The sequence below is a fragment of the Mesocricetus auratus genome, unplaced genomic scaffold, assembly GCF_017639785.1.
Source record: "Mesocricetus auratus isolate SY011 unplaced genomic scaffold, BCM_Maur_2.0 Super-Scaffold_100014, whole genome shotgun sequence".
In the NCBI taxonomy this organism is placed as follows: Eukaryota; Metazoa; Chordata; class Mammalia; order Rodentia; family Cricetidae; genus Mesocricetus; species Mesocricetus auratus.
Window position 1 is genome coordinate 5608851 of NW_024429197.1, and position 21953 is coordinate 5630803.

The following is a 21953-nucleotide window of genomic DNA, read 5'->3' on the forward strand; positions in this document are numbered from 1 at the left end:
GGAGGAAAAGCAGGAGGGCCCAGGTGGAGGGCTCACCTTCGTCCAGGTTAGCAAGCGGCCTGGCCAAAGCCGTAGAGGGAGACAGGTGCAAATCGGGTGCCAAGAAGGCTAGACAGAAATAAATGACGCGGGCCATAGATGGAGGAAGAGGAACGTCGGTCAACACCTCCGATCCCACACCGATAACCCCTGGCTGGGTTAGACTCTGGGACTCTGGCGTTGGGCTCATTTCCAAAACCAAGGCTTCCTGTGCTTTCCCAAGGTGCCCGGGGGACAGAGGTGTGACCTGTGCCTGGTGGGCTGGAGGACACAGCCAGAGCCCTGGCAGAGTCGCCTTTCTGTCTAAAAAGTATGCCAACTCCACATTCTACTCCCAACAGTGCCTTCTGACTTTCCCTTTATGGTGACTTTTATAGTGCTCACTCTGTGCCCCAGGGCAATCTCGTGCTCTACTGTGAGAGCACAAATAGAAAAACCAAGCATGAAACCTCAAGGGGGCCAGCTGATGCTGGGCAGGCGGGTGAGGGACCGAAATGTACTTGGCCCTTACCCAGGCTTGACACTGCTGGCTGCTCTCATCCATCCATCCATCCATCCATCCATCCATCCATCCATCCATCCACCCACCCACTTACATATTCATTTTCCCCAACTGTTCCTTTTCTTTAAAGATTTCTTTATATATTATTAAAATTTATTTTTAGTTTTTTTTTTTTCCAGACAAGGTCTCTCAATGTAGCTTTGTCTGTTCTGGAACCCTTTATGTAGACCAGACTGGCCTCAGACTTACAGAGATCTGCCTGCCTCTGCCAAACAAGTATGGGGATTAAAGGTGTGTGCCACCACATCTAGCACAAATATATATTTTTTTAAATTAAAACACTTGTATTTAGGAGCTGGAGAGATGGCTCAGAGGTTAAGAGCACTGGCTGCTCTTCCAAAGGTCCTGAGTTCAATTCCCAGTAACTACATGGTGGCTCACAACCATCTATAATGAGATCTGGTGCCCTCTTCTGGTGTGCAGACATACATGCAGGCAAAATACTGTATATATAATAAATAAATAAACCTAAAAACAAAAACAAAAAAAAAACCAATTGTATTTACTTCAGGAGTGTTTTGCCTTTACAGTTGTAATGTGTACCATGTATGTGTGTGCCTGGTGTCTGCAGAGGTCAGAAGAGGGCATTCGATCCCTTGGAACTGGAGTCACAGATGGTTGTGAGCCACCATGTGGATGCTGGGAATTGAACCCTGGTCCTCTGCAAAATCAACAAGTGCTCTAAACCACCGAGGCACCTCTCCAATCCCCTAAAGACTACCTTTTCTTTTTATTTACAAAGGCGTGTGTGAGGATGCCCTCAGAGACAAGAGGGTGTCAGATCCCCTGGGATGGAATCACAGGTGGCTGTGAGCTACCATGTGGGTGCTGGGAACCGAACTCCAGTCTTCTGCAAGAGCAACAAGTGTTCTTAGTCACTTCTCCAGCCCCCGCCTCCAGTGATTCATTTCATTCTTTTACATTATTTATGTAATGATCATGTATGCCTGTGCATGTGCCATGGTGTGTGTATGGAGGCTGGAGAGCAGTTTGCAAGAGTCAGATCCCTCCTCCCTGGGGATAGAACTCAGGCTGTCAGGCTCGTCGGCATTGAGAGTTTGCTCGCTGGGCCATCTTGCTGGCCCCCTAGTTATTTATTGTTTTTGCAAATATTTGCATGCCAACTATATGCTAGTACTGTGCTGGGTGGGTTCAGCAGGGGACAAAGCAAATACAGTCCTTGCCTTCATGCAACATCCACCAGAAGGAGGGGGCAGAAGGAGCAAGATAAAAAAATACAACCAGTTGGGGCGAATGCCAAGAAGAACAACTAAACAGCAAAGGGAGCCAAGCCAGACAGGAACCCAGTGGCAGTCCTCTAATCCAAGCTCCTCCAAGATGAAGGCAGGAGTATGGCAAGTGTGAGGACTGCTTGAACTGAACTACAGAGTAAGTTCAAGACCAGCCCAGTCAACTTAGGGAGACCCTGACTCAGAATACAAAGTAAATGAGTGCTGGGCTGGAGCTCAGTGGTAGAGTACTTATAGAACATATATGAAGGCATGCGTTTAATACACACACACACACACACACACACCATAGAGGGACAGAGACTGGGAGACTGGGAGGTTCAGGCCGAGTTAGAATCCATGCCCAGAGAAAGGCTTTCTGAGATGACCTCTGAGCGTAGACTCAAAGGAAATAGCTGCTGTGCAGATGTTTTCACAGCTGTGACTGGTGCTCAGTTCTGCCTTAAAGACAAGAAAAGGGAGTCGAGAATAAAATGGAGTATTTCAAGTTACCCAGGAAGTGCCTGGGATGGTGGACAGGCTCTGGACTGTACCCAGACTCGGATTTTGTCTCCGGGAAAGCTGGAACGACCATCCTTGCCTGCTCTGCCATCCATTTTGTTTCTCTCCCTTACTAAAGCCAGATTTCCAAGTCTCACAATGACTATGGCCAATCAGTGAGTGAGGGGGGCAGTATGGAAGGACCAGGAGGACTGAGGAGGAGAGGACGGGGAGGGGGTACTTTACACCCACTGTGGACCTTCTGAGCTCATTCAGGTTTAAGAGGATTTGAAAGGATGGATCTATATGGAGGATTTGAAAGGATGGATCTATATGGAGGATTTGAAAGGATGGATCTGTATGCCCCCATCCTGAATCCTTAGGTGGGCAGAAGAAAGGGGAAAGGATCTATACCAGTCACAGCCAGGCCACAGACAGAGGCCATTCAGGGGGAACCAAGAGGAACCCCGCTACTCAACCCAACCCAGTTCTGCAAAGGCGACTCGGTGCCCTCAGAGCTCCTAGTCAATGCCGTAATCAGCCCTGGCTGCTCCACACAACAGTGGCCCTAGTGTCCTTAGGTACGTGGCTGAAGTGTTTGTTCCTTGGAGCTGAGAATTGAGTTTGAAGGGTACCAAAAGGGACTGTCCCTACCCTACACTTTCCCCTCCCTCCTCCCACATGAAAGGAAACATCTCCTCTTTAGAAAAATGACTCATTCTCCTTGGAGGGCTGAGGCAGAGCAAATCAGGCTGGGGAGCCTCAGGGTCACTAAATCCATCTTCCACCCAGATGGGGCTGATAGCGGCCCAGGAAGACAGAGGGGAAGGCACAGACAAGCAGAGAGAGAGGGCCCCGCCTTGCCTCTCCTTACCCAGTTTTACCATGTGTCACTGGGTGTTGCCCACACGGCTCAATTAGAACTGACTGAGAAGAAAAATTCCTCAGGATTTTCCTGAGAACTCTATGGCTGACTCACAGACAGTCAGAGACAGCATGACAGACTCAAGGCACCAAAGAGAGAAGAACTGGCCTGGGTTTGCCAGCTCCTTGGTAGAGGGGATCTCAGGAGAGATGTGTGTGTTGTGTTTGGGATTCTACTTTCTAAAAACGCACACTATGGGCAGCTAATGGCTCAGTGGGTAAAGGTGCTGGCTATGCAAGTCTGCTCACATACATGAGTTCAATCCCGGAACCCATTTAAAGATGGAAGAAAGCCAGGCGGTGGTGGCGCTCGCCTTTAATCCCAGCACTCAGGAGGCAGAGGCAGGCACCGATTGCTCTTGTGTAGACCTGGGTTCAATTCCCAGTACCTACACGGCTGCTCACAACCATGTGTAACTCTAGTCCCAGGGGATCTGATGCCCTCTTCTGACACCTGTGGGCACCAGGCACACATGGGATACACAAATACACATGCAGGCAAAAACACACACAAAATAATAAAATAAATCTTAAAAACAACAACAACAAACAAAAAGATAGAGACACAGTCAAGGAACCAAGTTGGACGGTCAAAGGCAATTTTGTACATTTGTCATTAGCTAATGCTGAACCCTTAGCAGTATCTCCCTGGTGACCATGTGAATGCAGGTTAGTCCCCAAGACTGTACCTGCGCATGGCACAGCCCTGCTAGGGGCTTGTTCCCTCCCTTTGCCCCTTCCTGAATGCAAGTATGGAACCAGGGCACACGCTGTACCCTCTGGGAAGTTCCTGTCCCCTCCAGGGGACAAAAGTATCGGTCACTGTGGAAGGGCAGGAGTGCCCCAGGACAGATTGGGCTACCTGCTCGTTCAGCTCTGAACATGCACCTGCCTGTACTCCTCCCCAGCAACCCCTGTTGGCTCCCAGGCAGCTTTCTCCCCCTCCCACTGACCTCCCAGCAGTGGCCTTGCTGAGTCCAAGCAAAACACCAGCGTCCCGGAAGACGGATGCTCCCCAGGGTTGACAAAGCACCCACTGAGAACCCTGACACCTCTGGGCTATGGGACTTCGGCATGTTCCCTCACCTCCCCAGGCCTCAGTTTCTCCGTTGTAAAAATGGGACACAAGCCAGAGAGTCCCAGTTACTCGGGAGGCTGAGACAGGAGGATCACTTGAGTCCAGGAGTTCAGGACCATCCCAAGCATTATAGCAAGACCTTTTGTGTGTGTGGCGGTAGGACCCATTTCTTTGGGCTGGCTCTGTGTGAAACAAGCCAATGTATTTGCCACTTAGCTTGGGGCTCGGCTCAGTGTTAATAGTTAATAAATCATGGTTCCATCTTCTGCAGCAGACTGGGAACAAGGCAGGGAGGCAGTAAGAACGAGTGGCATTAAGGGTCCTGGCTGCTGCCCTCAGGGTGTCCACCCTCTTTGCAAACTCGATATCCTTTGCCCTGATGCAGTGATTCCCACAACAGAGCCACCCCACTGGCCCACAGGGTATGGGGACCTGAAACTAGAGGACACTGAGCCTGTAGGCTTCGGAGTCCTCCCTGTTCCTCAGCCTCCTTCATTTTCTTCCACCCCATGTCCTCAGCCAACAATAGCTACTTCCCAAGTGAGTTGCCACGCAAAGCTCCCTGAACAGAAATACTCATGTGGGAGCCGCTGGGGAGTCGTGGCGGGGGAGGGAGGAGAGAGACTGGAAGGGGGTTACACTATCTGAGCGCCCACTAAGCGTTAGCCAGGTGTCAGAATACAGGACCCTGGGAGGCTGAGGGAAGGGAGGTGAGGGCCTCCTGGTCTCTAAGCAAGTAGGGAAGCTGGCTCCTAGAGCCTGGGAACTGCATCCAGGGACTGGGACAATCCCAGTGTCGGTGGGTGCGGCCTCGAGACCTGGTGAGTGGGTAGGGGGAAACCCGGGGAGAGCTGATGCAGGGGATTCCCAGCTGTGGCTCCCAAGAAGGAGTGAATGCCCCAAAGGAAGGCAGTGGGAGGCAGCTTCCCAGTTGGACGTTCTGATAACTAAGCCCTCGGAAGTAACACTGGCCAAAGAGAGCCAACCAGGGAAGACGGCAGAGCACAGAAGTGACTGCCAGAGCTTCCAGCTCAGGAGTCAGATGAGGGACTGTCTTACTTCTGAGGAGACCCTTCTGTTGTAGAGGTCCCAAGGCAGATACCTGGGATCCCCCTCCGCATGCCCCAGAAAAGGACTATTTGTATACGGCAGATCTAGTAGCCACCCCCACTTCTTGTGGACCTCCCAGGTCCCCGGGGCCTGGGTCACTCCAGGGTCAGAGAGGTCACAGGGAAAGAATTTGGAGGTCAGAGTGCTGCCCCTCCCCCACTAGCTGCTTCAAAGACAGCATTCTGCCTTCACAGCATTCCCTGCCTTGAAGTCCCAGGCTCTGCAGGGAGTGGGAGGAGTGGGGGGGGAGTGGGGGAGAGTGGGGGGAGCCACCAGAGGCCTGGAAGAGGACTCCAGAAAAGCAGCTGCCAGCAATGTGGATCCATCCCAGTTAGGGTTTGCTTGGAAGGTCTGGCCAGGGAGGCTGTCTCCCCACCCCCACGCCCCAGCGTCTGGTCTCTGCTGCTTCAGCTGTGGCAGCAGTCACTCACGCAACCCTCCCAGGCTCTGAACTGTCACCTGTCAAAGCAATGGGCTGGATCTCACCCTGCCTCCAGCGAAGCCCTGTCAACTCTATCCCTCCATATCTGTCCCCCGGCCCCCACCTCCACCACCTTGCCAATCCCAGGCATGACCCTTCCCCCAGCCCATCTCCACCCAAGGGCCAGAGAGAGCATGACGGAAGGCAAGAGGGACCTTGCCACTGCCCAGATGGCAGCCCTTCCAACTGAGAGGGAGCCTCCACTCTGCCAGCTGCCCGTTTTTGCCTCTTCTTTGAGGGCTTTAAATACGATCTCTGGTATTGAAGAGATTGGCTCTGAATCCATTGCTGTGGGGATTAAGTTCAAAGCTCTCACCTGATTGATACGGCTTTGCAGGGCTCCACCCCTGGCCGCCTCCAGCCCTCACCTTAGGTCACTCTCACCCTTGCTATTGACTCCAACTCCTGTGCAAATATTCTCTTGGTCAGAGCCTATGTGAGCCTCCTCTTGTTAACATTTAACTAACTCACCCTTTCTGATTTCTGCAAACAGGTGTCTCCTATCAGAGACCAACCCTTCTGCCTGGGGGCAGGATGGCTCCGCGGGCACTGCGGTTACGACAAGCACTGCTCTTTATTTCACAGTTGATGGTTAGCACACGCTGGTATGCACCATCGCTGTTTGTCCATCTGTTTATGTGTGTGCGTTTGTGTGCATGTGTGGAGGTCAGAACACAACTTGGAGGAGTCATTTCTCTCCTTCCGCCACCTGCATCCCCAGGGCAGAACTCACTGTCAGCTTTGGTGGCAAGCGCTTTGACCTGTGGAGCAATTTTGCCGGCCTTCACTGCCACCACTAGTCATCCTATACTCTGCTGTAGCTGTGGTTGGCAGAGTGGAGTCTGTGTCTTCCAGAACCTCTATGCACGAGGCAACAGGGTACTAAGAAGCTCAGGGATACAGGTTTAATCTCAGCTCAGCCACTGAATTAGGTACATTTCTTGATGACATGATCAAACGCCCAACAAAAGGCAACTTACAGTTTAAGGCAGGACACAGGAGCTGAGGTGGCTCAGTGGTTAAGAATATGCACTGCTGCCTCGCACCGCTCTTTCAAGGACCCGAGTTCTGTTGCCTGAAGGTGGGTTAAAGTAGTCTACAACACCCAGATAAATGATTAACAGGTACTTATTAGGGAAGCACTTACACAATTAATGGTAAATAACCATCGAGGTCTTCTGCTCATGAAGATGCTGTCTCTGCCCTTCTGGATCATCAACTACAGCCCAAGGGAGCGAGCCAAGCCCTCCTCTTCTTTATAAGGGGCTACATCTGCACACCTGAAGCCATGGTCCATCGCAAGTCCACTGGGAAACAGAATGCCACTACATTTCCCCTTTTTGTCTAAATAAGAGGCTTTTAAGCCTGATACAAAACTATGTACAATGATAACAAATATCAAGTATAGTCTAGGAGAAAGAAAGGTAAAACACACACAAATTTAGACCTACAACCAGCAAGAGCAACATTAAGCAAGAAACACATACAAAATGTCCAGTCCCAGGGTAATGGCAATAACAGATTACTCCGAAAGTGTCTTATTCTGGAAAATCTAAATCTTGTACCTAATATGCTCTAGCTAAGAAAAGAAAGGATGATAGCTGTGACTATCAACCTCATCAAAGACCAGAGAAGGAAAAAAAAAACATTACTAGAGTAAGCAGGAAGTGCAATCGGGCAACTTCCTAAAATCTCACCACCTAGAAACCTATATCTCTTTACAGTTTCCAGCTCTCATGTCAGGCAGCAGACAACCAACTGTAACTCCAGCTCCAGGGTGAATCAACATCCAGGGCGTCTGTGGATCTGCACATGCGCACGTGAGCACAAATCTGAGGACCTGAGTTTGATTCCCGGGACCCACATAACAGAAGGAAAGAACAACTGACTACACACACACACACACACACACACACACACACACACACACACACACACACACACACACACACACACACACACACAGCAGAAAGGCAGGAGTCAGGGAGTCAGGAGCAAGTGGAGCTAATCACACAGTATCCAGGTACAGGAAGACTTGCTCTGCTGGCCTTCTCATTTTAATTCAGCTTGGGACCTCCAGGCCATGGGATGGCGCTGTCCACATTCAGGTTAGCACTTCTCACCTCAATTAACCCAGTGTAGAAACTCTGACAGACATGCCCGGAGGTTTGCCTGCTGGGTGATTCTGCTTCTCGTCAAGCTGACAGTCAGGATTAAGTATCAGAGCACTCTAGCTGGCTTCGGGAAAGTTGCCCAAACTCTGTGAGCCACCATTTCCCCCGTTTGATTGAAGATTCCCAAGGTCTTCATGACTGCAAGATTCCCTGAATTCTTTGCATCAATTTCCCCAACCGACTGATATTCTGATGGTGGAAATGACAAAATAGATCACTGGGGGACAGCGCTGGGCCACGAACAACTGCGCAACCAATTGGAATTTCCTAAGTGAGACCTGCCACCACCACCTCCCCCAAGGTGAGAGTCAGGGAGTCTGCTGGAAATGTAGGTTCCTGAACCCCACTCAAAACCGAATGAGGCCGGGCGGTGGTGGCGCATGCCTTTAATTCCAGCACTTGGGAGGCAGAGGCAGGCGGATCTCTGTGAGTTCGAGGCCAGCCTGGTCTACAAGAGCGAGTTCCAGGACAGCCTCCAAAAGCCACAGAGAAACCCTGTCTCGAAAAACCAAAAAAACAAACAAACAAAAAAACGAATGAGTCAGGATCTCTGGAAAGAAAGTAAAGATGCCCAGGTAGTCAGTATCCCCCTTGGCTGTTCTCCCACCAGAGGAAACCTGAGAAACACACACAGTCGGCTCCCATGGCCCTGAAACCCCAGGGGGGCCTGGCACAGGCTGACAACACTGTCACCAGAAAGGTGTAGGGCTCGTCACATCCCAGGTTGCTCACACGAGCTGAAAAGCATAGCACAAGCCTCAGAGCTGGGCCTGTCCAGGGGCAGGTTCCAGTCCTTCCGTTGGTTTGGCCTGTGAGGCTGGACACTGGGCTCATCAGTTAAGAGCCACCTCCCCTGTGTCTAAGGGCAGCTAATGACCTTGTTGCTATGAGCAGAGGAGGCGCTGGAGGGCATGGGACAGAGGGTCCCTGCAAAACAGGAAACACTCCTCTATAACCACAGGCACTCTAGGGATGAAATCGGTGTCGGGGGACACCCCAAGCCCTAGGCATCTACAAGGCAGAGACTCTCCCTGGCAGAGGGGCGGGAGTTTACACAGAACAGAAGCATAGAGGCCTAGGTGAAAGTGACAGCAACTGGTGAGTTGTCCAAGGCTCTGTGGGGGGACCAGGACACATGTCACATCTAGCTGAGCATGCCACGTGGGTGGGAACACAGGCTTTGGAGCCAGGCTGTCCGATTCGGGCTTTGCCACTCCTGGCTCTGCCTGACGGGTAGACTTCAGGAGCCAGCTCAAACAGCAGATCCCTGGGCCCACTTAGCTGCCCATTGCTCTGGTCCTTCAAATTTCTGGCCCACACACCCACACAAAACCATCCAACAACTTCCCTGCTGACTTGCTTAGCTCTCCCACAGGCCTCTCACTTCCTGGAGAGCCCGATACCCCATGCCTGGCCCTCAGCAGATGCTAGTTGTTGGAGTTCAAACCATTTTCTGATTTCTAAGGGCCCATCCTCCCCCTTCTAAACGCATCGGTCCTAAACCCATTCCTCCCTCCACACAGCCTCTGGATTTGCTAGGCTTCGAACTTTCGGATTCCTTTTCCTGGGGGTCGGAATCTGCTCATCCCAGAGCTCTGCTAAAGGAAGACTTCAGAAGACCCACTGTGACTCTCTTCCCACGGCAGGTGAAGCATGGAGTCCAAATGGCTATCTTGACAGAATGACGGGGGGGGAGTAAACTGAAGAGGAGCAATGGATAACTGGGTACTTAAGAACTCAGGCTCAAGAGACCATGAGAAGATGGCTCAGCCAGGAAAAACACTTGCTACCAAAGCTAACAACCTGAGTTCAGTCCCCAGGGTCCACAGGAGAAAACAGATTCTCACACATTGTCTTGTGACCTCCACACATATAAAATACGTGAACTCTAGAGCCAAAACACCCAAGCTCAAACCCAGGTCCAGGGACTAGGGAGACGATGACTCAGCACTTGCTACTCATGAGAGGACGACGCCCTCTTCTGACTTCCACAGGCAGCAGCAACCACGTGGTGCATGTGCAGGCGAAACCCTCATACACAAAAGACAAAATAAATAGATAAAGAAAATTGAAGCCGGCAGTGGTGGTGCCACACACCTTTAATCCCAGCACTAGAGAGGCAGAGGCAGGTGGATCTCTGTGAGTCCAAGGACAGCCTGGTCTACAGAGCGAGTTCCAGGAGAGCCAGGACTATACAGGGAAACCCTGTCTCAAAACAAACAAAAATGAAAAGACAGGACTGTATGAAACTGATGGATACAGCAACCTAGAAAGCTTCTAACAGCTACTCAGAAGAGTGGACAGATGAGTCTGTGCCCACCTTCTTCTTTGGGTCCATCTCATTTGCTGTCTGTGATCACTGAGGGATGGAGCTGCGGCTGCTACCTCAGGGACTGGAAGGTGGAGTCTCAGAGAGGAAGACTCATCTGCTGCAAGTGCTTCACAAGTTGGTGGCACATACGGGGTTAAAGCTCCCATCAATGCATGGCCCCTGCTCGTGACCACTAGGGCACACTGTCACTGGTGAAATGCAGGATGTGGTGAGCCACTCTGGCATGCCCCTCAATGCCTGCCTGCTTGACATGCTTGACACTGAGACACAGCTCCAGTCACCTCAGCCGTGTGTGTGTGTGTGTGTGTCTGTCTGTCTGTCTGTCTGTCTGTCTGTCTGTCTGTCTATGTTGAAATGATGGTGGAAACTAAGGGTCTGCATCAGGGGTCTCTCAATTATAATGGAGAAGCAAAATAAAATAGACCCCCAGGGATCCTCCCACCTCTCGTCTACCTGCAACCCTCAGAACTGGAGAGCAGCATGGGGGACAACTACAACCACTTCCAGTTCTTCAAAAGACTTAGGGCAGGGGCTTGGGAGAAGCTTCCGTGAGTAAAGAGTGTACCTTACAAGCAAGAATCCACATAAGAAAAGCTGTGGGTGGGATTGCTGGAGTCATGACTTACTGCTCTTGCAGAGGACTGGGGTTTGGTCCCCGGCCGCCAACATCAGGCAGTTCACAACCACTTGTAACTCTAGGTCCACAGGATTCAATGCTCTCTAACCTCTGTGGGCACTTACACACACATGGCGTCCATAAACTCATGTAGGTACACACAACACAAGCAGGCAGGCAGATAGACAGAGTTTTAATTAAAGAAAGAAAAACTGGGCATGGTGGCGCACACACGTAATCCCAAAAGCTGGGAAGGTAGAGACAGGCAGATCTCTAGGACTGGATGGCCAGACAGCCTAGCTGATCTGGTAAATTCCAGGCCAGTGAGAGATAATTTCTCAAAAAGCAAAAAGAAAAGGAGTGGAAGGTACAATACCCAAGGCTGTCTTCTGGTCTCTGTGTGTCTACAAGTGCACGTGCGTACCTATGTGCACACACTCATGCATACTCATGTGCACAAACACTGTGTGTGCTCACACACACTTGTGAGCACACACACACACACACACACACATGCACTCTCACTGCTGAGGTCAGAACCATCACTGCAGTAATAGTCCCCATCACTAAAGACTTGCCCTGTGTACTGCCTCCAGGCCTGAGAACTTGGCATCTGTCCTCAGTCAAGCATCACAGTGGAAGGTGTTAACCATCCTATGTGAGAGAAAACCAAGACTCAGAGATGGTTGTTCACCCAAGGACCCAGCTGGGACTCAGTGCCAGGTGATACCAGAACCCACACTTGTTGATTCTAGAAACCACAATCTGAATAGAAACAAACAAACAAACACAGAATCAGGGCTCTAAGACGCAGTACTGAACTTGCTGTGTCCTTGGGAAGACTCTTGACTTTCTGAGCCTTTTTTGTCTTGTTTTGTTTTTAAATGCCTGGTGCCTGTGGGTGTGATATTGACAGCGTACATGTGCATGGTATGTGTACACATATGTGTATGCAGGTATATGCTCCCATTGTATCGTGTGAAGGTCAAAGGAGGACATCAGGTGTCCACTCTATCATGCTCCACCTTATTCCCCTGAGGCAGGATAACTCACTGCACCTGGAGCTAGGCTGGCATCCAGAAAGACCCTGTGATCCTCTTGTCTCCAACCCTCACTGGGGTTATAGACCAATGTGGGGCCGCGCCCGCCTTTTTACATGGAATTGATGTCCTCGTGCCTTGAGCAACAAAAATCCCTTTCAAAAGTTTATTTATTCTTATTTTATGTACATTGGTGTTCTGCCTGCATGTATGTCTGTGTGAGGGTGTCAGATCTTGGGGTTACAGACAATTGCGAGCTGCCATGTGGTTGCTGGGAATTGAACCCAGGTCCTCTGGAAGAGTAGTCAGTGCTCTTAACCGCTTCTGGAAGAGTAGTCAGTGCTCTTAACCGCTAAGCCATCTCTCCAGCCCCCGCAGCAAGCCTTCTTATTCACTGAGTCGTTTCCCCAGACCTCTTTCTATTCTTCGTCTCTTCAAGAGGAAGTCAGTGTAGAGGACGTCTACATCCCATTTCCAGAGAATTCTGTGAACTCTCTTGCCTTCTTATGTCTCCCCCACCCTGCCTACTGTTCCTGGAAGTCCAGGAAGAAGTCCTCTGACCACGTAGACACTTGAGGAAAAAGAAGTGCCACCCAGGAACCACAAAGCCACAGGAATGCCCAGAACAGGGCAATAGCTGAGGGCACAGGGATGGGTGTCCCTGTAGCCATGGCCACCCCTGCCCTCGTTTCTCAGTGGTAGGGTGTGTAAAAACAGGGGAAGCAGGCTCAGGCCCTCTGGGTTTCTAAGAGCCAAGTAGTGAGAACTGGGCCACTTGGTAGGCTGGCAAGACTGAGTTCAGGCGTCGGTTTAAGATGGGTCTGGCCAGGAGGTGGTGGAGCACGCCTTTAATCCCAGCACTCGGGAGGCAGAGGCAGGCGGATCTCTGTGAGTTCGAGGCCAGGCTGGACCAACAGCCTCCAAAACAGAGAAACCCTGTCTCGTAAAAACCAAAAAAAAAAAAAAAAAAAAGGGTCTGTCCAGCTGTTGATGATTGCTGCCCACTGAGCCTTCCTACCAGGAATGGTGGTCTACAAGCATTTTGCATGACCATCTTCTACCCAGGTCCATCCCTAAAGTACCTAAAACCTAGCCTCTGGAGACACAAGCACAGCCACACCCTTAGGCCAGGGTGCATCTCTTGCTGGACACAGCATCTGCCTCACTCCTGCCCCCTTCAGTCTGTCCTGCATATAACAGCCAGGGCCTTTCTCAAACAAACCCAAAGGAGTTGTTTGACCCCCAGGGACTTGACATCACTCTGGGAACGAAATGCAATGCTTCACTTCCCCTTCAGAAAAGGCTCTCACGACTAGCCCCCTTCCTGTCCACCTCCTCCTCCACCTTCCCATGATGCATCTCTACCCTCTTCTACCCTCACATGCCAACTCCTTTGGCCCCGTAACAGGCTCTCTGCCCCTCCTGTTCTTTCTGCCCCACATTCCTCCTCCGTATCTTTGCCCTGCTGCCCTTTTCCCATCCTCTGGACAACAACTAGAGCAGCCACATGACAGCCATTGTCCCACGCCATCCTGCTTTACTTTCTTCTCTCTGAAATGACATCCCTGGCAGGTGGGTTTGCACATGGTGTCAAGTTGTTCTCCACTAGACCTGAGCTCCTTGCAGGCTGGGATTTGATGACCACAGAGATTTTTGTCCTTTGGATGAGTTGGGACCTCGTTTGGCTCTTACAGCCCCGTAGGTGAAGACAGAGTGAATTGCCCAAGGCCAGAGCCTGGGAGTAGTAAGAGCACACACTCAGGATGGCCTGATACCAAGGCTGTCTCTTCTAAACCTGCTAGGGTGGGGCAGACTCAGAAGGAGGCTATCAGGAAGGGGACCAAGAGAGGAGAGCCTTCTTCTCTCCCAGAGCCTTCTGCAGAGGTACAGGGTGCCTGGGGCAAAGAGATTATCTTGGTCCAACTCTGGAGGTAGGAAAGCCCTATTAACAGGAGCAAGTGCTCCCCAAATGAGGAGACCACCAGAAGCCAGGGTCGGGGAGGGGAAGGTATGAGCCTAAGCTATACAAAGTCAGTCAGTGGCAGAACATGCTCGAGACAGAGGGGTCCCCTCCAGGCCCAGAACCCCTTCTCTAACCTGAGGAACACCAGGTGCAGTGGAATCCAGGGCTGGCAGAATGCAGCTCAGAGTTTGCCAGGCCCCGAGGGCAGGGGCAGGGCTATCGAGGAGGAGCCAGGGGCTGAGACAAACAGGCCCTGGAAGCATGTTCTAGGCCAAGCACTGGGCTGGTGACAGGGAGGAGAATGGTATGCTCTCAAATGGAACACCTACATCAGAGGATGCTGTGGCAGCTGCATAAGTCAGACACGTATGGACATGAACAAGAATGTCACACTGGCCCCAAACTGAGAGCAAGCAAAATGTCAGTCACAGATATTATTTACAAGTTTATCTACTCAACATGACACAACTCAGCTTAACAAAAAGCAGATTCTGGAACAGGCACCAGGAGGAAAGTCCCTCGGAGGGACTGAGTAGTGACCAAAGCTGAGGGGAACCAGGCCCTGAGGCGCTTGTGTGTAAGAGCTGACACTGATAAAGTTCAAACCAGGCGACGGAAAGGACAGCGAGCACATCTGGGGCAGCACCTGTGATGGGCCTGTGGGAGCTGCAGAATGGCAGTCATCTTGCTCCAAATGTTATACAGAGGAACACACCGGCAAAACCAGGCTGGCGGGATGCGCGTGCCCTGGGACCTCTGTGCACCAGTGTCATGTCGCCACAGTCGGGCAGTGACAGAGACAGCAGCTGAGCTCCGTGGAGCCCCTGGGCTCCCCAACACTGAGCTGGGCTCCATGGGGCCCCTGGGCTCCCCAACACTGAGCTGGGCTCCATGGGGCCCCTAGACTCCCCAACACTGAGCTGGGCTCCGTGGGGCCCCTGGACTCCCCAACACTGAGCTGGGCTCTGTGGGGCCCCTGGACTCCCCAACACTGAGCTGGGCTCTATGGAGCCCCTGGGCTCCCCAACACTGAGCTGGGCTCCATGGGGCCCCTGGGCTCCCCAACACTGAGCTGGGCTCTGTGGGGCCTCTGGACTCCCCAACACTGAGCTGGGCTCTGTGGGGCCTCTAGACTCCCCAACACTGAGCTGGGCTCCATGGGGCCCCTGGACTCCCCAACACTGAGCTGGGCTCTGTGGGGCCTCTAGACTCCCCAACACTGAGCTGGGCTCTGTGGGGCCTCTGGACTCCCCAACACTGATCTGGGCTCCTGGAATAGGATATGTTCTAACTCTTGCAACTACTACACAAAAAAGCTCCAAGAGTTCCACACTTGAGAGAAAACCAAGCTCGGAGAGAAGGCATAGAGCAAAAAGTGAGACAGCGAAAAGGGGTGGGGGCATAACTCAATGGGTAGAGTGCTTGCCTAGCAGGCATGAGGTCCTGGGTTCAATCCCCATCATTGCATAAACCTGATGTGATGGTGCCTGTAACTCCAGCGCTCATGAGGTAGAATTAGAAGTAGAGGCTCAAGGCCCACTTCAGCTACATAGAGTGATCCAGGCTACACAGAATGATCCAGGCCAGCCTGGGCTACATAAGACCGTATTTCAATTACTTAACTAATTTTTAAAAGGTGATAGAACCAGATTAGATTCTGGATTTCCTGGCCTCCAAGACCAACTCTTGAGACTCAACCAGTCCCCAGGATCCTGTTTTGCCCTGCCCTGCCCTGCCTTCAGGGGCTGGCTATTCACCCTCAAGCCTGCCAGAGCTACCTGTGGTCCCTCGTCTCAGGGTGGAGGGGACTGGCCTGCTCACACGCTCAGGGACTCAATTCCACAAATTAACTGCTTAGGAAATGAGTCCTCCTTCCCTCCCCATGAGCTGCTTCCACACTCTCCACCCCTCTCCCAGCCACACATCACTGTGACCATTCCAGTCCTGGACCTCAGCTGGTTTATCAGGAGCTCCACCGTCTGACTGGGGGGGGTCCTCCTACTCAAGCCCAGGGCTTCCCAAGCCCAGCTCCTGGCCTCAGAGCACCGGGAGGCCTTGAGGTTAGAGTCCCCACCCTTGGCTGCAGTTTCCAAGTGACGCAAGTCAGTGTCTGGATTCAGAGAATCATAAAACATTTCTCTGGAATAACAAGGGCTACCACTGCCATTTCTCCGGTCTCTTCCTGTGCAAGCCCTGCTGAGAGTTCTCTCGCTGACCATCTAAAACAGGGGCTGTGGGCACAAGGCCAGAGCTCAAGGGTCGTATGAAACATGCCCACCATCCCGACAGGGAAATGGGAAGGCTAGGTGCAAACCAGGCCCACACATGTTAATGCTGGGTTCGCTATGCTTACTGCCTTACTGGAGTTCCTGAAAACGGCTGTTGACTGTTCCTGTCATGTCATTTTGCAGATGGGGAAACTGAGGCCTGGGAAGGGAGAGTGTCTCATTGAGGCCTCTGCACTTGGCCTTGGTTCTCCTGGAGCACAGGCAGGGGTAGCAGATGGGAGGGGGAGGCTCTGGCTCCAGGCAGAAGTAAATATTGACATGATGTGTTTACACTGTAACCTCCTGGCTGCCGCCCACACCAGTCCTTGCACCCCAGCCAAGAAGGCAAAGAAGCAGGCCAGGTGGGCTTGGAGAAGCCACCTTGGGGCCAGGGGCTGTGCTACCTACACACAGGCTCATGCAGTCCAAAATCCCAGGGCGCCACCAGTCAGGGGTCCTGGGCAATGCCAGGCAGGGAGTGACTGTCACAGACGCCAGGGAGATGAGAGGTCTGGATGGGGTTCCAGTCCTAGCTCTGCCACTCTTCAGCAAAGGTGAACCAGGTCACCAGCTTTTCAGCCTGGCCAGTGCCAAGTCCCAGCAGCCCCCAGTACCTCTGCCCAGTGGTCCAGTCCCCATCCCAAGGGGCTTTCTCAGGGAGGCTAAATAAAGTGGCAGCTAGGGGCCAAAGCATTTTGCTACTGGTTCTAGTCCTCAGCTCCTGAAGTGAACTCCGGACATTTGCTTTCACAACCCCGGATCTAAGAAACCTTGTACCCAGGTCTGAAGAAAGTTTGAAAACATCTAAGTCCCGCCCCCCTCCCATTGGTGGGAGGCAGGAGCCCTTGCCCTAAACTCCTGAGTAGATCTCCAGTGCCCTTAGAATCAAGACCCATATCCGTCACATGGCCCTCCCCAAGTGCACCTGCTCTGGCCAGCTGCCAGACATCACCCTTCAGGCAAGCTCCTTCCCGAGGCCAGCTGCCTCATCCTGCATGCACAGCTCCCCTCGGCCTGAAGCCCCTCCTGGTCCCACTCACACTTCTGTGGTAGTTGAGATTGAGTTTTGAGTTTCCCTCAGCTGGTCTCAAACTTGCCTCTGGTCTCCTCTTGCCTCTGTGTCTTCAAGGTTGGGATTATAGGCGTGCATGGTGAGGCCCAGCTCTACTCACTCATTCTTGATGCTCAAAGAATGTTGTGGTCTCCAGGAGCCTCTTCAGATCCCCAGGCCAGGTTCCCCCTCCCTCCCCTTCCCCTCCCCCCATGTCTCCATAGCAACAGGAACTGAGCTTGTCATTTCCTGCCCATAGGCTTGCCTATCCGACTGTGGCAGAGACATGTCAATCTTAGCCACACCGCCCACCGCCCCGGCCCGGGGCCTTGTGCTATCCCAGGCCGACCTGGTGGGTGCATATCCTGACGATGACGGCCAGATGTGCACACAGTCACTGCAAGTGGACGGAGCAGATGAGCAGAAGCTATTAGCTGGTGGCTCCCCCTCCTTGTCGCCACCTCCTGCTCTCCAAGCCCCCCCTCAGGACAGGATGGAAGTCTCTATAATTCTCACTTAGAAACTGCGATCGGTCCTTCCCAGAGAGCAACAGCATCCTTCTTTACCAAATGCAAGGAAACACAAGTAACTGTCACCGCTCGGCTACTTGGCCAAGGACAAGTGTGGGGACAGAAATATTCCAGCGTAACCCAGTTTCTAGGACTAGCACGCTGCCCGGGGCAAGGTGGCCACCACCATACTCTCTGAACCCCTTGCCTCTTATCTTCACACAATAACACTGCATGTTTCTGTGTGGGTATCCTCACATGTCATCCTCAAAAGCAGCGTACATCTGCCCCTCACGGGAGGAAAGGGAGCACAGAGAGGGAGGATTTTTGACCTCGGGTCACACAGCAAACTGATGGGACATCAGGATTCAAATTTGAGTCCTGGATCTTGTCTTCCATTCAACCTATGTCCAGTAAAGATCTCCCTCCATTGAACAGTGGCCCAAACTCAGTGAAGGACGGGTCCACAAGTCACCACCGGAACAGAGTGCGAGTTCAGCCTGTCTCCTTCCCTTCGGCCCCTCTGCCTGGTTAGTCCTCCTAGTTCATGCCTTCACCATCCCGCCTAGCTGTGCCCCTGGAACACTGCCTTCCCATCTCTGTGCCTGCCGCTGGGTGGCTTGAGGACATCTGGAGGTAGAAGATATAAAAAGCCTCTTGGGAGTCCTCATCCCGTAGCCCATCCCAGCACTGAGAACCGGGAGTGGGGGGTGGGGGTAGGGGTGGGGCCGGGGGCGGGGCTTAAAACAGGAGGCCATTAAGAACAGTGCTGATTCTCTGCCAAGAGGTTAGGGACCTGGGTGGAGAGCTGGGAGTACCCGGGAGACCCAGCGCCAACAACAGGAAACAGCCTGCACAGGGTAAAGGAACCCCACCAGGAACCTGGGGGACTCTGCTGGAGGGGTGGGAAGCTGGATTTAAGACCCAGGCTGAAGTAACCCTGCATCCAAGCTCCTCTTGGGAACGATGGCAAAGGAACCAGCTTTAGGAGAACCCAAGGAAGTCTGACGTCAGTCCTCACCCCACCTACTCATGGTGCATCAACGCTGTGCGTCAGTGGGCGACAGTGGGCTCCCACCCCCGACAGTCAAGGCCTCTGCTCTCTGTCCCCGCTATTTCCCATGCCTGCCTTGGCCCCCCTCACCTGCTCCCACATACCTGAATGGTAAACAGCCCCTCCCTATTCTGTCCCTGCCCTGAGTATTTTGTGTCCTCACACTTCTGATCTGATACCACACAGGTTCCCCCTAACTGGAACATGTTTACCTATTCAGATTACATCGGCTTAATGACCCTGCCACCTCTCCAGCCAGAAGAGGGAACACTTGCTGGGCATGACACAGCCACCTCCCTGAAGGACATGACACCTGGCCGGAGGACCATTAGGGATGGGTAGAAGCCTCATCAACACATGGTTTGTGTCCCCTTTTCTTCCCTTGCATGAGGTCTAGCACAGAACAGGCATCCTGTAAGTCTCCACTAAACAAGAAACAGGTCACTCTCTTGAAGTGTCTCTGTCATCTCCTAAACATGATAAAAATGAGTGGTTCTTCCAGACCAGCAAATAGGCAGGATGGTTAGCAGAACTTTCTAATTTGAGCTCAAGGTTGTAAAAGAAAGTAAATGGCATTTCAAACACTCTAGCTTGGGCTTATCTTAGCCTGATCCCCGCAGCATCCTAGGAGACAGGAACCGACACCCATCTCATTGATGAGGAGAGCACAATGCGGTTATAATACAGACAGCTCAACAAAGAAGGGATGTGGGGAACTGGGATTAGAACCCAAATGTGTTTAAGAATCTAAGGTCTTTCTGATGGGCTGGGAAACCTTCTGGGTGTTAGTGGGAGATGGTTCAACCAGTTGAGGGCAGTTGTTGCTCTTACAGAGGACCCCTAGGGTTCCAAGCACCTACATAGTGGCTCAAAACTGTTACTTCAGTTCCAGGCGATCCAACACTTTCTTCTGGCCTCTGCATGTACCTGGCATGCACGTGGTATACTCACATACATATAAGCTAAACACTCATGCAGATAAAATTAAATAAAAAAGTGTTACCAAGGCAGAGTGGGTTGTCAGTTGGTTTGTTTGGGTTCAGGTTGCCCTTGAACTCTCCACATGCCTGCCTCAGCACCCTAAACACTGGGATCAGAGGCATACACCATCACAGCAGACTTTCTGGGGCTTTGTAAGGAGGAAAAAGACATCCTCTTTGTGAGAAGTTCGGGTCAGGGTGGGTACAGAGAGGATGTGTGACCTCAAAGTCTCTCGCTCTTTTATTGCTCTCTCACATCCTCAGACTTTAAATCAAGAGCTGGTCCACAGGTGACGCATTCCCCAGCCATGAAACTATCCACGCAACACATTCCTGGGAGATTCTTAATGGGGGAGGCAAGACTGGTTCAAGATGATTTCTGGGCACCTTGGGGGTAGAATTAAGTCATCAGTCTCTAGAGGGACAAGTGATGTCTTGTGGGTAAGAGGGGAGACTCAGAGAGAAGAGAGGAAAGGGGTACCTAAGGGGAACTTACTATGTTCCTATCAGTGGGAGGGGCGAGCAGGGGAGTGCAGGGACCCGGCAGCTGATCCTGGAGCTGTCACTGAGGCCTTTTCCACTCTCTCCATGGTACCCTCCATTCCTCACTGAACCCCTCAGGCTTGGAAGTGACATCATAGAGGTAGGCAAGTCCCTGGGACCAACCACAGAGAGCTCAGACAGATCTCAGGCCAGATCGGTGCCTTGGATCCAATGCACAGACCGAAAAGACCAGCTTTAGAGGCAATCATAGGTCCACAGGCAGAGAAGCACAGCAGGCGTGAGATGGACCGGCAACCTGAGGCCTTGGCTCTGGGCCAGAGACAGCTTACCTCCCCGAAGCCCTCAAAAGCAACCGGATCTCGATTAGATGGATGTCACTCCTGAGGCTTAGGCTCCCAAGGAAACCTCAAGAACCCCTTTTACCCTGGTGCTTTTGCCCAAAGGAGTCATCACTTGGCCCCTCTCTGAGGATTCTTTTCTGGGAGATGCTGGGAACACCAGATAACTCGCAGAACCTTAGACTGTTCCCTCCTCTCTGAGTCACCCCACCCCATGCGCCACAGCAGGATCAGCAGTAGGAGAAAAGTACCCAATCTCCCAAGATGTGCAGAGCGTTCTCGAACCCCAAACTCACTTGAACTATGCGGGATGTGAGCTCAAGGCCAGCCGAACCCTGAGGTCTCTGAGTCGATCCGGCCTGGCTGTCCAAGGTGTCCACGCCAAACCAAACTCAGAGACTTACATATACCCCAAACCCAACACACCACTCCAAGTGTCCACGAAAGGCCAGAACTAGCAGCCCAGAACCAAGGTACTCACTGCCCGGACGCCCCCCGGCTCCACGCCTGAGAACAGCGGGACGCGGGCCGCAGCTACAGGGGATGCCCAGCCCCCCGCAAGCCGGCCGGGATGCCATTGCCGCTCTACTGCCGGGACCATCGGGGCTGCATCGAGCCGCGGTGGGCAGCGGGCGTACTCACCATCACTCGCGGGCACCAAATGGCTCGGCTCTGCCTGCGCCTCCCGCTGAAGCTCCGGCTTCGGCTCCGCGGCGCTGCGCAGCGCTCTCGGATCAGACGGCGCGGCTAGCTGCTGGGGCGGCGCGCGCGGCTAGGGCGCCCAGGCCAGGGGGCGGGGCCCGTTGCGAGCCAATACCGAGGTGCGGGGGCTGCGGTCCCTGGGAGCAACAGCCAATCAGGAATGTAGGCAGGACTCCCCCGCCCCCGCGGGCTTCTTAACCCATGGGGTGCCGGAGCGCTGGAGACCCTGGCTGCCCGGGATGGCGGTGGGGCCAGGAACGCGCCCAATCCTCCGGCTCGGCGTGCCTAGACTAGACCTCTCCAGGACCCGTTTCTAGGGACAGATGGAGCCGGCGACAAGCCCACCTGTGCCCAGTTGGGGCTCTGGGAGTCTTGGCGACCTTTGTCTCTTGCCTGGCGCCTGCACTGGAGTATGACCCTGATCGTTGCAGCTGCGAGTGTGTGTGCAAGGAAGGAGGGAGGAGAGGAGGAGACAGAAAAGGGGGAAGGGATGGATTCT

General features: G+C 52.8%; 1 protein-coding gene across 1 annotated transcript in view; it reads right to left on the reverse strand.

The window, feature by feature from the left end:
- Positions 1-21538, reverse strand: part of Ece1 (endothelin converting enzyme 1) — a 98807-nt gene extending 77269 nt beyond the window's left edge. Inside the window, exon 1 of the mRNA XM_040756307.1 lies at positions 21395-21538. Within this exon, the coding sequence (XP_040612241.1) occupies positions 21395-21397 (3 nt within the window). The 5' untranslated portion in view covers positions 21398-21538. The remainder of the gene's footprint in view (positions 1-21394) is intronic.
- Between the last annotated feature and the right edge of the window lie 415 nt (positions 21539-21953).